Source organism: Taudactylus pleione, unplaced genomic scaffold (assembly GCF_031769625.1).
Source record: "Taudactylus pleione unplaced genomic scaffold, aTauple2 ptg000095l, whole genome shotgun sequence".
In the NCBI taxonomy this organism is placed as follows: Eukaryota; Metazoa; Chordata; class Amphibia; order Anura; family Myobatrachidae; genus Taudactylus; species Taudactylus pleione.
The window spans coordinates 14,066,235-14,081,896 of record NW_028284497.1 but is presented as its reverse complement, the minus strand read 5'-3'; the positions used below and the strand labels follow the sequence as shown (position 1 = coordinate 14,081,896).

General features: G+C 44.2%; 1 protein-coding gene across 1 annotated transcript in view; it reads left to right on the top strand.

Annotated features, from left to right (window-relative positions):
* MMP14 (matrix metallopeptidase 14) overlaps positions 1 to 15,040 on the top strand; it is a 33,028-nt gene extending 17,988 nt beyond the window's left edge. Inside the window, exons 2-10 of the mRNA XM_088469978.1 lie at positions 7,866 to 8,014; positions 9,971 to 10,093; positions 10,176 to 10,483; positions 10,661 to 10,828; positions 11,324 to 11,499; positions 11,628 to 11,766; positions 11,959 to 12,109; positions 12,216 to 12,331; positions 12,729 to 15,040. Coding sequence (XP_088326104.1) covers positions 7,866 to 8,014; positions 9,971 to 10,093; positions 10,176 to 10,483; positions 10,661 to 10,828; positions 11,324 to 11,499; positions 11,628 to 11,766; positions 11,959 to 12,109; positions 12,216 to 12,331; positions 12,729 to 13,054 — 1,656 coding nt within the window. The 3' untranslated portion in view covers positions 13,055 to 15,040. The remainder of the gene's footprint in view (positions 1 to 7,865; positions 8,015 to 9,970; positions 10,094 to 10,175; positions 10,484 to 10,660; positions 10,829 to 11,323; positions 11,500 to 11,627; positions 11,767 to 11,958; positions 12,110 to 12,215; positions 12,332 to 12,728) is intronic.
* Positions 15,041 to 15,662: the final 622 nt, after the last annotated feature.

The following is a 15,662-nucleotide window of genomic DNA, read 5'->3' as shown; positions in this document are numbered from 1 at the left end:
AAACACCAGCAGCATACGCAGATCTGCAAAGATGAGTTTACATCAGTTTAAATAGCGTAAATTGGGCACATTTGCATTGTGAATGCTCACAGATAGAAAAGGTACATATGCATCAGTGCAGACTATGGGCCTCATTCAGAGCCGCTCGCAAGCGGCTCAATGGTTATGGTCTGCGCATGTGCGAGCCCCGGCGAGCGACTGAAGTTCAGTCGCTCCGGGGCTCGCTACAAGATGGGGCGACTGTCGTTGGTGAGTGACAGCTATTAGAGCAGGAAGTCCACTCGGGCTCGCGGGACTACCACAGGGTCTCGTTGCAAGCCTAATGGTCACGATAATCGTGACGATCTCCAGCTCGCTTGCACAAGGTGTGGGTGGTCACCCACAGCTTTGCGAGCGGCCTGGAGAAAAAAAAAAACACGCCCTGATTCAGAGCGAGCGGCTCTGAATCAGGCCCTGTATATCTAGACCTTGTACATTCTTATGACTGGAGAGATGGAACAGGGAAGGGCAAGGGGGTAGTTGGACATAGGCAGTGGTACAATAAGAACTTGTTCACCCCAATGTAACTCATGCAGACCTCGAGAAAAATGCTTACACGCTGGTTAAAAAGGCTCCCAAAAATCGGGTGATGCTTCTGGCCGCATGGAAAAGTGGGCAAGTCTCCCAGAGTTGGCCGCCACTCGCCCCCAGCCGCCTACTTATTGGGTGACGTGGGTGATCCGGGCGGGAGATGACGCTGTACAATGCCAGTAATCTCTGTATTGTATAACGTGGGTGTGGACATGAGGATGTGACTGTGGCCACACCCCACACACTGCCTCCATACCGCCCCTATGTCATGCCAAGCACCCTCCCCCTCACAGCCCTGCCACTCTCCTAGGGGCAGCCAGAAAGTCAGCTACTATGGTGTATACAGGGACAGTGCAATGTGGTAAGCGGGGAAAGCATTGCAGGGGGCGCCGTGCTGGATAGGCCCCCTACCCCCGCTCCGCTGCGATAATGTGGACACATTTTAAGATGTATGCATCTCTTCTCTGCATATGGGCAAAAATACACAATTTTTGCCTGTGGTTTTGTCTTACAGTCATATAATTACCCATTTTGCAAACAATTTTACATCAGCCTATTTTGATTGACAGAAATTTTGTTGCATTGTTATTGATTGCGTAAGGTTTCATTATTATTGTTCAAAACTGTCCATCTGGCATAACTAAATGTGAGAATGTGTTTAGGATATTTCATCTACCAGTTATAACATCTCCTCCTCTCCCTTTTCACGATTGGCTTTCCCCCCTCTCTGCCCTACATCTGTGTAAGGTTTTCCTGTAACTATAAGCAGTTTTCCTGTATACGTTGCAGTGATAGACCATTCCCTCCCCCACACTTTGAAGTTGTGTCCATTTTATGTAGCCTCAGGAGAGACAAATACATTATCTCCTTCAGAACATCCCCCTACACACTGATGCTCCTCTCTCTCTCTCTCTCTCTCTCTCTCTCTCTCACTCTCTCTCTCACTGAAGAGACAATAATATAACTGTTAACTCCTCGTCTGACAAAGTGCTGTTAAACTTTGTTACATCCCTATCAGGGTTTCCAATCATTGCAAATAATTATTACAATATTATTTATTAATGGACATATTTTTTACTGACATTTTTATATTATAGCAAAATTTATCGGTACAATTGGCTGTTGAATAACAAAGGCATTTATTATATATTGTCCTCACTTCAAACAGGCCGTTCATAGGGCCTTATTCAGAAGTGTGCGCTAATTCCGTGGCTGCTGGGTGAAAAAATATGCAAATGTCACAGCCCCCGGGATTGTATTGAGACGCCCACCTGCGGCTTTGCAAATCTATGCATCTGTGTACAAAGATGTATATCGGTCGCAGGTCATTCGACTATTGCAGTTCTAAGTAACCCAATGTCTGCTCTTAATGGCCGTGGGAACGGAGATGTCACAGCCAGTTTCACTGCATACGGGATCACAGACCCAGAACCCAAACAGTGTCCATCTCTGTATCATGGCTTATGAATGTTAAAGAGCATTAAGCAGGCATTAAGAACGCACATTGGTTTTTGCATCGCATAGAATTGCCGTTTAAATTTCCTGCTTTAACACAACGAGAAATAAATTACCCCAAAATTTGTACTCGCCTAGATGGTGTTTCAAACATTCAACCTTCATGTCATTATAATCTAAATATTCCCTATCACATGGGCACACCTACACACTACAGTTACTTTTTGTTTGTTAAGTGCCTATTTCCCAACCAGTGTGTTTGTGGATTCAGGGAGGAAACCAGAGTACCCATGGGAATCCCGCAGAAACACTTGGAGAACATTCAAATTCCACACATATAGGGCCCTGGTTTGAAATGAATCAATCACCTCAGTGCTGTGAGGCAGCAATGCTAATTATTGTTCAGTTATGCTGCCCATCAATTACATTATTGATATTACTTTATTCCATGTGGGTCAGAATATATATGAATGCATACTTGCCTGCTCTCCTGGAAGTTGTGGGAGACTCACAATTTTTCGGGTAGTCCCCCGAATCCCGGAACAGTAGGCGGAGCTTCGGAATCCTGCCTATTTCCTAGGGAAGTGGGTTGGATGGGGAGATAATACAGGAAATCTTAGGTCTGTACGAACTGTCGGAACTAAAATGATGCAAGCTCGTCATTTGGCCCCACCCTTTCCCCGCGGACCAATGAATCGCATTTTGTCACAATGGGGGTGGGGCCTAATGACATGAAGAGCCCGGCCCTGTCCCCAAAGCTGTCAGCTACATCTCCTCTCCAGGCTTCTCCTGGAGATGAGATAAGTAAATTAGGCAAGTAGTACAAGTACCCTGAAAAGTGCTCACCGTATTCTGTATTCATTTGCTCACGTGATAATATGTCACACAGATGGTCTATGTGCATCAGCCAGCAAACCCCATCTCACAATGCAGTAACCTTTCCCCCTTCCTTAGCTTTTCTCCTACATGATTATATCACCATTTGTTTTATCTGATTGTTATACATATCATGCCATCTAAGTGAGGGAACATCTGTGCTTCTTTATATACAGTATATGCATATAATATACAGACTATGGACCTTATTCTGAGTCTTATGCAATGCCAATATTCACACAAATGGTCTCTGTGTTTCCACTGTGCATACGCTTAAGCAACTGAAAGGTCGCACACCGCATGCGTCCCAAGGGGTGTATACACAGAGGCACAGTAGCGATTGAGACGTACGCTATCAGTAAAGTGCTGGCCATTCCTGGGCAGTGACTGGGAGGTGACTATTCAGACACACGGAGATGTACCGTCTTATGGGCGTGTTGTATGAGGGTCGCAGATGCGTCACTGAACTGATGGCAAACTCAAGACACTAAATCACTCACATCTGATAGAGATTCTGGACCTAACATGGGGCAGGCACAAGTTTTGAGGGTGCACCTGATGATAGTGTCTAAAGACGCACCAAGAGTACAGTATGTCAATGTCTTAAAACGCTGACACAGGCTTGTACTCCAGGGAAAAGGCTGATACAAGCATTAGCATAAAGTCACAGACACAACTACAGCAAAAGATGCTAAAGCGGTCTCATCAGTGTGCGACTCTGAAACAGCCCCCTTATGTGGTAACAGCAGCGGAGTCTGTTCACCTACATCTGTGCATTCTGATTAATACAGTATTTCACTTTCAGGTCTGTAACAGGTCCCATAAATTCAGGTCAGGTAGGGTCATTGAATATCTATATACAGACATATATATATATATATATATATATATATATAAAATAATGTTATATTTACAGTCAGATTTTAGACCAATTACCAATTGATACAGGCAGTGCAATATATCAGTGTAATCAATAAGTATCCTGCTTGCTAGAGAAGTGTTATGTGAATGAAGAGGGTCCCTTGTGCGCATGTGCAAATGAGCTATTTGGAAAAAAAGTTTGATTTTCCCATAATGAAAAATGCGCCATATCAGTTCACAAGTAATGATCCCTTATTGATCCAAAAAATTGATACGGACCCTCTAATCGTCCATCCCTAATTCAGGCATGTCTTCTAATATATGTAATCTCTACAGCTTCCACCTCATTAAAATAAATTGTTCCATTGCCTGTAGTAGCAAGAAACTCCTATCCGTACATCTGCCAAGGTCATCACATTCTAATGCACAGACCTGCACTCAGTCCCTAGTACTCTGTTCCAAGATGACTGCGGGTCTGAAGTGTTGTGGATCAACTTCAACATTTCCCATCTCTGTAGTTTTCCATTGCATTACATTTATCACAATACTAACAGAGTTGACCATATTATAAAATGTATCAGATAAATCAGGGACAGTCTGATTACCTCGTACTACTAAGACTTTACTGTTAAAAAATATCTGTTTTTATTTTGAGAAACACCAATCAGAGACACTCCAAAGCTTTTTCTTTTTAATCCAAACTAGTGGACTGCTTTTACCCTTTCATTCTAGAATGTAACCAAGAAGGCTGAACTTAGAAGTAAGGGACATTTTACCACTGATCCTGGAAAATATTTGGCTGTATGAATTCACACGTTTCACTGGCAGAATTTGGCCTTAAGTGTTTCCAGCCCTGCTGTAACCACACCACCCAGTACAATGAATTAACTTCTGTCATCCCAGCTCTATTAATACATTCAGTGAAATGTAAATTCACAAATACAGTGTAGAATGGTGATGCAAAAACAGATCTCAGAGATTGTATCCAGAAACGTATTGAAACCCCTTGAAGCGTACAATATGTCTGTAGTCTGCCGTAGTGGTCAAACAATAATGAGAGTCCCTAAACTCCCAATGAAAATAGAATGTTATAAAACAGTGGTGATGACTCCTTGGCGCTCAGTATATAGAATTGATTACAATATATTTCAAAATAAGAGCGGAATTCCTTCAGAAAAATACTAATTAGAAGCATCTAATTAGATCAAAATAATGTTAAATATCCTATAGTACAAATATTCCAATATAAAATAGGTACACTTCAAAAAATGCTATTTAAAAGCATTTTATTAATCAATTGAAAAAAAATCATATTTAAAAATCCACAAATAAACATATTAAAAACATGAAACAACATATAAAATCCAAATGCCGGATTTCATTTAAAGTGCTGGTGATTTGTTGTAAACAAATAAAAATGGAGCATCATACCCAATTGGAAGTATGGAGCCACAGGATCTGAAATACAGGGTAAGTCCGGACTACCCTGTATAGGCTCAACAAAGCTTTTTCCAGAAACACAATAGGGAAGATCGTCCAAATAGTTACACACAGCATGCACAGTCCACCAACTCGCTTCCAGCTTTATTGAGCTCTTTTTCACTGGGGAGCTGATTCGGAGTAGGATAGGGCAACATCGGTGTGCGCGCCTTTTGCCAGTATTGCTTCTGTGACTGTTTGCAAATGCGGCTCCTAGCCCTTCCATGCTGTACAGCCATGTGTCTGATTGTGCAAGGACTGAGAGGCCCACTTTGAACGTCTTTAGACGCTCAAATACCACTTGGCTCGTATCTACATGCAACCATCGGTCACACCATCGAAACATGTACCAGCCCCATTCCAGGTCCAGATTCTCCATCAGAGTGTGGCCTACAATGTGAACTATCATGCGTTTGAGTTTGCAACCACTTCAGCGACACACCCACTGCCAGTGTGGTAACTAGGGTATTTGGAGCCCAGGGCAAATTTGAAAAGGGAGCCCACCCCCAGCCCATGTGCGCGCGCCTAAGGCGCGCGCGTCAAAAAATGGGCGTGGTCACTTAAAAATGGGGCGTGTCAACATGACACACCCCTTTATTTTCAAATTGAACATTCCTATCCATATGCACCTTAACCCCAGTAGCACCCCTTATACAGTACCCCCAGTATGCAGTTGTGGTCCCTCTCATGCAGGCCCATAGTAGTGCCCCTTATACAGTATCCCCAGTAGTGGTCCCTCTTATACAGCCCCCAATTAGTTCCCCTTACTCAGTACCCCCAGTAGTGGCCCCCCAAATGCAGTGCCCCACGTAGTGTTCCCCCTTATGCAGTGCCCCCAGTAGCAGTCCCCACAATGCAGTGCGCCCAGTAGCGGTATCCCCTTATGCAGTGCCCTTTTATATAGTGCCCCCAGCAGTAGTCCCCCCCACGCAGTTTTCCCAGTAGTGGTCCCCTTATGCAGGCACCCTGTAGTGATCCCCCCTATCTAGTGCCCCCTGTAGTGGTCCCCGCAGTGCCCCTAGCAGTAAGCCCCTTATATAGTGCCCCCAGCAGTAGTGTCCCCCCCTCCCATGCAGTGCCCCCAGTAGTGGTCCCCCTGATGCAGGCTCCCAGTAGTGACCCCCCCCCTATCCAGTGGTCCCTGTAGTGGCCCTTCCTATTATTGCCCCCAGTAGTGGTCCCCCGAGTGCAGTGCCTCTAGTAATACTAGGCCCCTTTTAGAATGCCCCCAGTGGTAGCCCCCCCCAAGTAGTAGTCCCCAGTAGAGTAGCCCCCCCCAGTAGAGGTCCTCCCAATGGCACCCCCAGTAGATGTCCCCCCCAGTAGTAGCCAACCCCTCCCCCGTTGTGCAGATAGGTTTAAAAATAAATAAATATATATAAAAATATACTTACCTGATTCCACGCCGCTCCTGCTCCTGTCCGCGATGCCGCTCCCGCCCTCCAGTCCGCCCGGGCTGGCGCGCTCAGCATTATGGAACTGACGTCATGACGTCAGTCCCATTACCCACTGCAGAAGCCGGACGGAAGTCCGGCTCTTGCAGTGGGTGCTGCAGCAGTCAATGAGAGGCTATCTGACTCTCATTGGCTGCTGTTTAACACACGCATCGCCGCCAGCGCTGGCGGCGATGCGTGTGTTATGCACAGCCTGCGCCCGCCTCCTGGCGCTATTGGGCAAGTGCTCAGGGGGAGGGAACGGGCTCAGGCGTGCAGCACAGGACCGGCGCTGGAAGCCTAGCGCCGGTCCTGTGCAAATGTGTATCGCTGACCGCACTCATTGCGGTCGGCGCTACACTGGCTATCTAGGGCGGGCGGGCCGGTACCGTGGCCGGCGGCGCCCCCCCCCCCCCCCGCGCCGCCGGTCCAATGGCGCCCAGGGCACGAACCCCGCTCGCCCTGCCCTAGTTACGCCACTGCCCACTGCATTCCTATAACACATCCATAGGACAGATCATCTGTGTGTGTCCGTATAGCCACCTCCCAGTCACAGCTCAGGAATATCCAATACATTTTCAAGACATTTCTGAGACCATGTGCCTCAATCCAAACTGCGACTCTGTGCGCACGGACTCTGGTCGCATGCACAGTGAGACTTAGACACATGCGCAGTAGAAAATAGTCGCTCGACTGTGTCTGACATTGACATTGCACGCGACTCAGAATCAGGCCCTGGGCGTGCAAGTGAGTTATGCCCCCATTATGGACACCCTACTGTTATATTTGTAATCCACATGTATCTATGAAATAACAGTGCGGCAAGTATTTTATCCCCGGTGATATAGATTATTAGCTGATCATGTGACATTACCCAATACTCTGGAGACATAATGCTGCCTATGCCAAAAATTACCATTACATTCATGTGTATCCCTACCATGCTGCACATAATATCTTACCTTTACATATTCCTACATACTATTAGTAAGAGGTAGCAGACAAGATTACCCACTTATTTTCTATAAACCTTCTGATCGATAGCCATCATGTGGTAATAATGGAATGTGTTGTTAGTATATCTTACTGTATTTAATTATTTCACGCTTTAACTTATTATTTGGCTTTGTGATGTTGCATAAATGATCAATATTATATCATGATATCACTCACATTCTTCTGTTTCTACAGGGCTGGCTACAGCAGTATGGATATCTGCCTCCAGGAGACCTCCGCACACACACACTGCGCTCCCCACAATCAATGACTGAAGCCATCGCTGCTATGCAGAAGTTCTATGGACTCACTGTTACTGGCAAGGTGGATAGCAACACGGAGAGGTATTGGTTACTGCTGGTTGTTAGCAGTTGATGACAATTTATAGGACACCTTGATGCTGCCTTATACATTTATTCCCTGAAAGACAAAGGCAGTGTAGGATCAGGGCCTGAAACATCCTAAGGGGTGTGTTTGGGTAATATTGTCTCATTCCTCATTGCAGAATTACTGAAGCTGGGTCAGGTTAGTTGAAGAGCAGGGTTAGACAGCAAGTTTGAGGTCCAGCCACCAATTTCCGCTGGGATTAAGGTGTGGCCTCTGACTGGGGTTATGCAAGGACATTTATAGCTACTCCGCTGTTGCTATTGCATTATACTTTATATCATTGTCCTGTTGAAAGACAAACTTCCTCCACAGTTGAAGCTTTTTGGCAGAGGGTTCCCGACTTTGTGCGTAATGTGCACCATTCATCCATCCTCATATGATTAGCTGTCTCTGCCACTGAAACATCGTAATAACAAGATGCAACTGCTGATGTACTTTGCAATGGGGCTGGTTTGAGTTGTGTCATTTAGCACTCTGCACTTATTCAGGATAATAAATTCCACCTTAGTCTTGTCAGACCTGCAGTATATGTTAGGTAGCATTTTGTACAAGTACAATATTGTCCATTTAAGATACTGACATCTGTAGCTTGCTATGTCTGACCTTGTAATAGATGCTCGGATATTGACCTTTCTGCCAAAACTTTGTTTAGGGAGGGTAGTCTAATCTAGACAATGCAGCTGTATTTTTATACTACTTTCCCTTCTGTGCAATGGCCTGCTGCACTGTGCTTCCAAGGATGTTTAGACCTTCTGAAAATTAGAAGGTCGTGTCCATAGCAAGCAATCCGATTTTACCTGTCATTTGTCTCTAGTACATTCAAGAAAATTAATTTTTAGAATCTAATTTGTTGGTATGAGCAACACATCTTACCCTTTTAGAGGGTTTGCTAAATCTCCCCTAGAGTTACAACAATCATCACAACAACACACAACACAACACTCGGATTGCTGCCTGCAAATTATCAATGTGGACCCTTCACAGTATCCTATAAATGAGTAAAAAATCGGAAAAATAATAATTCACAATGGCGCTAATCACAGTCAATGGTGTGAAAGTCCAGAAACAAGTTTTTCTTACACTTCATCAACTACTGGATGATTATTCGTCATTCAAAACTATTTCTTCAAAGGTCGTATATTCTCAACATCTTTTTCCAGAATTTCTCTCTCAAATGCAAGACAACCAGAGAAACATAGCGTAATATTGTAAAAACACCAGAATAAATTTGGATTTATTGATAAATCTCACTCACATTTACAAACAAGTAACAAGCATATCACACCAATAGGTGTAGCAAGGGGAATAATACACGACTGGTTACCCTCCCAGATGGTATAAGGAGAGACAGGCGCCCGGCATCCCGATCGAAGGGATGCCGGGCGCCGCGAGCGGACAGCCGCGCGGGGGGGGGGAGGTTAGGTTTAGGGCACCCGGGGGGGACTTAGGGTTAGGCACCCCCCCAGGAGGGTTAGGCTAGGGGGAGGGAGGTTTAGGGTTAGGCACCCCCGGGGGGACTTAGGGTTAGGCACCCCCCGGGGGACTTAGGTTTAGGCAGCGGGGAAGGGGGGGTTAGGGTTAGGCACTTGGGGGGGAGGTTAGGGTTAGGCACCCCTAAGGTGGGTTAGGGGGTTAGGTTAGTTTATACTTACCTTAGCGACGATCGGGATTTCCAGCGCTGTCGGGCTTCCGCTGCCGCGAACTCTGCTTTTGTCGGCCAGGCGCTGGAATCGGTATTCCACCTGCAGTGCAGCATGGTTTTACCAACATGCACAGTTACTTGCCCTTTCTTACTCTATTCCCAAATCTGCATCAGGCCCAAAGTCTATACTTCTTCAGCACAGATTGCTGACTGACCTGTCTTTGGGGATTCCCTAGCATCAACTAAATGATTATTGGTTTTGTTATTTCAGGGCAATGAAAAGGCCAAGATGTGGTGTTCCAGATAAGTTTGGGGCTGAAATTAAAGCAAATTTGAGGCGAAAAAGATACGCTGCACAGGGACTAAAATGGTCGCACAAGGACATCACCTTCTGGTACGTGGCACAATATCCTGGAGCATCATTTTAGAATTAGGTTCTATCCTAGGTTTGTAACAAAATAACTGTTTACTTCCAGCATACAGAATTATACACCAAAAGCGGGCGAATACGAGACATATGAGTCTATCCGAAGAGCATTTGCGGTCTGGCAGAGTGTGACCCCGCTGCGGTTCCGTGAGGTTCGATATGTGGATATTCAGGACGGCTATGCCAAACATGCTGACATCATGCTTTTCTTCGCTGATGGTTTCCATGGGGATAGCACCCCTTTTGATGGAGTCGGGGGCTTTCTGGCACATGCATACTTTCCTGGGCCTGGCATTGGTGGAGACACTCACTTCGATTCTGCAGAACCATGGACATCCAGGAATGATGATCTTGATAGTAAGGAAAAGGAATAAAAACTGAAACCAGTAGTGAGCAGTGCATGGGAGAGGGAATGGGGAATTAGTCATAATGTCATAATGTAAAACAGAAGATAGGAATCAAGAAGGAAAAGCTAGAAGCGGTATTGTGCGAAATGTCTAAAATAAAAATATTTTTATTCCCCTGTTCAATTAGGCAATGACCTATTTCTTGTGGCCGTGCATGAACTAGGCCATGCACTGGGTCTAGAACATTCCCAAGATCCATCAGCTATTATGGCACCATTCTACCAGTGGATGGACACTCAGAACTTTCAACTACCAGACGATGATCGTCAAGGTATCCAGCAGATATATGGAAGTGGTGAGTAAGGCTCTAGAAATATATGACAAACGTAGAAATGCAGAAATATAGACAAACGGGTCTATGTACTGAGCCTTCGAGAGAGATAAAGTGGAGAGAGATAAAGTTCCAACCATTCAGCTCCTAACTGTCATTTTTCAAACACAGCCTGTAAAGTGACAGTTAGGAACTGATTGGTTGGTACTTTATCTCTCTCCAAGGCTTAGTACATAGACCCCAAATGATGTTGTAAGATAGCAGGAATACAAGCTTAAAAGACAGGTGGAAGTTCCATAACTTCAAAGGAAAGTGGAAGCAGGTGTAGAAATTGCATGCTAGATATTCACTTCAATATTGTGGTAGTTCCTGCACAGACATTACCAACATAGCTGTAAGGCACCTGTGTGTCAGTGAAGGTGAATAAGATAGTTTGGAATACCTATGCTAATACAGAGATTTATTGTCTATCTTACTGATACTGTTTGAAATCCCACTAATTTTAAAACCCATACTTAGGCCATGGGGAAGGACCACCAACACGTGCACCTCGTCCCACGCGTGCACCTCATCCCACTCCACGTCACCGACCAGACAATCCTGATGATCCCGATGTACCACGATATGGGCCTGATATTTGTCAAGGCAATTTTGACACCATTGCCATTTTGAGAGGAGAGATGTTTATCTTTAAGGTCAGTATACAGTAGTCACAAATGTTTTGAAGTGTGATTATTTTTATATCTAATCGCCTCTACAACAACCACCTTCTGATCAACTCCATCATCTGTATTTCATCACTAATGGATCCTTTTTGTCACAGGAGCGCTGGTTCTGGCGCCTACAGAATAACCGTGTAATAGATGGTTACCCACTGCCCATTGGACAGTTCTGGCATGGGCTTCCAAACTCTATAAATTCAGCATATGAAAGGAAAGATGGCAAATTTGTCTTCTTCAAGGGTAACTATATAAAGGACAATATCTATCCTTGTGCAGCCTTTTATCTTGCTTATTAAGTGTAATTTATAAAACTGTGCCAAGTAAAACAAACTGAAAGCAATGCCTTTATAGTTAGAAAGTTGTTTTTCATCCCCTGAGGAGCTCTTTTTAGATTTTAGTGCTCATATGTATTTCTGTGGTATATGTGTTCAGGGGATAAGCACTGGTTGTTTGATGAGGCCACTCTCCAGCCTGGGTACCCCAAGACACTGAAGGAGTTGGGTCGAGGATTACCAAGTGATAAAATTGATGCTGCTATCTACTGGATGCCCAATGGAAATACTTACTTCTTCAGAGGAAGCAAGTAAGTGATGGTGATGACCTAACAAGGGCAGAGGGTACAGATCATGGAACTCATTGATTAAACTTATTCTGTGCTTTCTCCACACTCTCTATCTTCTCTCATTCAGGTACTATCGGTTTAACGAGGAGATGAGGACAGTCGATGCAGATTACCCAAAACCTATAACACTGTGGGAAGGAATCCCTGACTCTGTTCGAGCAGCATTTAATGGAAAAGATGGAGGTAAGGAAGCATAGCTGTGCCCTGCTGGAAATACATTAGATTAAACATGACTTCAGTAGAGAATGATCCAGGAAATCTATGTTTTACATTTACTAGTAAATATAAAATTATATAATTTCTTGTATTTTTACTTTGCACACATCTAAATGACCTGGAAATGTAGCAGGTACTCATGGGATTGCGTCCTTCTACACAGTGTAGGCTCCTTATTGTCTGTTGATGGTCACACAAGATTACACTGACTGGATGAAGTCTCCTGTGACTTTATAGCAGTGAAGACAACCTATTATCCTATTTCCTAGTTCTGTGCTTTTATTGCATTGACTTTTATTATACTTCCTCATTTGTTTAATTACTGGCTCCTTTTTTTATATAACCACCTTTTTCCTATTTCTAGCCTTCACCTACTTCTACAAGGGCAACAAGTACTGGAAGTTTAATAACCAGCAACTGAAGACAGAATCTGGTTTCCCTAAGTCTTTTGTGCAGGACTACTTTGGCTGCAGCACCGTCAGGCAACCTGATGATGTTGATGATAACACAGAAGTGCTAATCATTGAAATGGATGAAGCCAGTGGAGGAGTGAGCGTTGCAGCTGTTGTAATACCTGTCCTCCTCTTACTTTGTGTCCTATTCCTTGGACTGGCTGTCTTGATCTTCAGGCAGTATGGCACTCCCAAGAGGCTTCTATATTGGCAGCGCTCCCTTCTGGACAAAGTGTGAGACCTCATGGATCTGCCTATCTCCCTCACACAGATATCATGTGGAGCAGTATCAATCTCCTGGGGAGGGAGGAAGGGAGAGGGCCAGGTTACACCATCTTTGCCGCTTGTTAGGTGGCACACATCGTTACTTTTATCCCCTTCACAGATTTGAACCATGTCTTCCATAACGGTTATTGCACTGGTACTTATATTAGTTCTTATTGGTCAGACAGTGATCTTGGTACAGCCACCACTTGCAAGAGTTAGAGCAGGGATGGACACTCTCTATAGCATCATAAAACAACGTATAACTGCATGTTTCTGATACATGGTGTTTGTTTACCCTTCCCAAATACCACAACTACACATTAGATGTATAGGTCTTTCTGACAGGATTGAATATTCAAAAGTGCCAAACATTAGCCTTATTCCTAGATGAGGTACATGCAGGTGCAAGTGGGGGAAGAGCTGCCTGTCTGACCATGTGAGCTCTTGTCCACATGCCGAAGCTTGTGGCATCTGTGTCTTTACACCCAATAGCACAGTTAACGTTATGAATACCAAAAATGGACATTATCAATAAGGAGATTATTTATTCACTTCACTCAATAAATTGTGTCACAGCTGTGTTGTGACCCACAATTCTCCTCTTAACAGACTATGGTCACAAATTATAAAGGCTCAGTATCATTTGGGACCAAGGTGACCTACTTCAAGTTAAATAAATTAGTTTCCATAGTAACCAAAGGTGTTTGTGAAGAGTACATTGATGTCTTGTCCCGTAGAATATAAAGTACTGTACATGATATGTGACTTGGAGAAAGGTGAGAAAGTTATGTGTATTTTGCAGAGCAGGAATCTGTATCTGGAAAGAAAAGGAAGGAAGGACAACAGTAAAGTCAGTATCATCACCCAGCTTCCAAAGTGCCTTGAAAAATGCCCTGTACCTCTGTAAACCCATCCATTGTGTTTCAATGATGCCTCCTCTACCCTCCAACATCTTCTGTATACTTTGGAATAGAGTAGAGAAGGGTTTGTTTCAGCCCTCAGGGTTATCTGTTGGTATCTGACTGAGAAGGAGTTAGCTGCTCTTCTGGACTCTTTAGCAGAAATTGGTTAGTCATTGTTTTGCAGGTCCTGGCAGAGAAAGTATTGTGCAGGTTTTTCTCTTAGATGGAAGGGGTTAATCACTGCTCTGAAGAATTTGCAGGTCTCTGGCAGAGAAAGGATTGGGCTCTGCTCTTGCCATGTCTCTGTCTTAAAATGGGTTAATATCTGCTCTGCAGGTCTCTGGCTGCGATGGGGTTTTTCATGGTTCTCCAGTGCCCCCGTAGTTGGGAAGGAGAAAATCACTGTTCTGCAAGTCTCTTAGGGATGGAAGGGGTTAATCACAGCTCAGCAGGTTTCTGTCAAGTGAGGTTAAAAAGGGCAGATCACATGGTACGGTCAGTGGGGTGGGGGTCACATTTTCTTGTTTCCTGTCTTTATCTTTGGTTTATATTTTGATTATTATAATTATTAATATTTGATAATGAGGCAGCTCCTGCAGGTCAGGCCGCTGTGCATCTCCAACATGTTCACAACAAGAGGAATCATTGGAATAATTGAGTCCAAATTATGTTCCACTGGTTCCTCATGCAATGAGTGGGTAACCCCTTCACCCCCCCATCCCCAAAGTACAGAGCTTTAGGGTTAGAGTTACACAAGATCGTGGGCCCGAAGTCCTTCTCACCTAACCTAACTCTAAGTAACATATGAACTAGGAACCTCTTACTGTGCCTTGTGCATCATTCCCTTGGATAGGCTAATGTAGCTGTGGAGGGGGTTGGGGGCCCACTTTATTGGTTTCATTAAAGCTTCTCTCTTGTGGACAAAATTTGTGTTTTTATTTTATATTTTTACATCTTTTGTAAAACTCTCCTGAAAGCTATTTGTTATGAACCAAAGGTTTTGTAACATTACAAATATAAAAATACAAAAAAAGTGATAAAGTCTTGTTAATTTATCAGTGTTTGTTGGTTTCATAAAGTATTTCCTACAATTGTAACTTGCTAGAATATCTGCTGCTGATTTATATACACTCCAATTACTCTCTCTATGTCACCTGTCAGTGCTGGTATATGTACCGTCTATATGTCATGGATACACATCATCTTAAAACAGAAAACATAAGGTGTAATTTATTTATTTCAGACAAGATATGGGCAGGGCAACCTGTGGCAATCCAGCTGTTGTGAAACTACACATCCCAGCATGTCCTGCCACAGCATCATACTTGCCTAATCAGGATACTCCAGATTTTTCCGGTAGTCCCCCGCACCCCCAGAAAAGTGGCCAGTTCTCCCGCATCCCGCCCACTTCCTAGTGAAGTCGGCAGGATGGGGAGATAATTGCCTGGAATTGCAGGGCCGTAGGTGGGGGGCGGAGCTAAAATACAGCTAATTGCATCATTTTAGCTCCACCCCCTCCCCACATACCCTCAATTCGCATCATTTGGGTATGCTGGGATATGTAGATCTACAGCAGCTGGAGTGAGATACGTTGCCTACTCCTGGACTAAGTAAAGTAGGGGGACATATGTTAATAATCGGATGTGAACATGCAGCATTTTCCCTACACAGCTAACC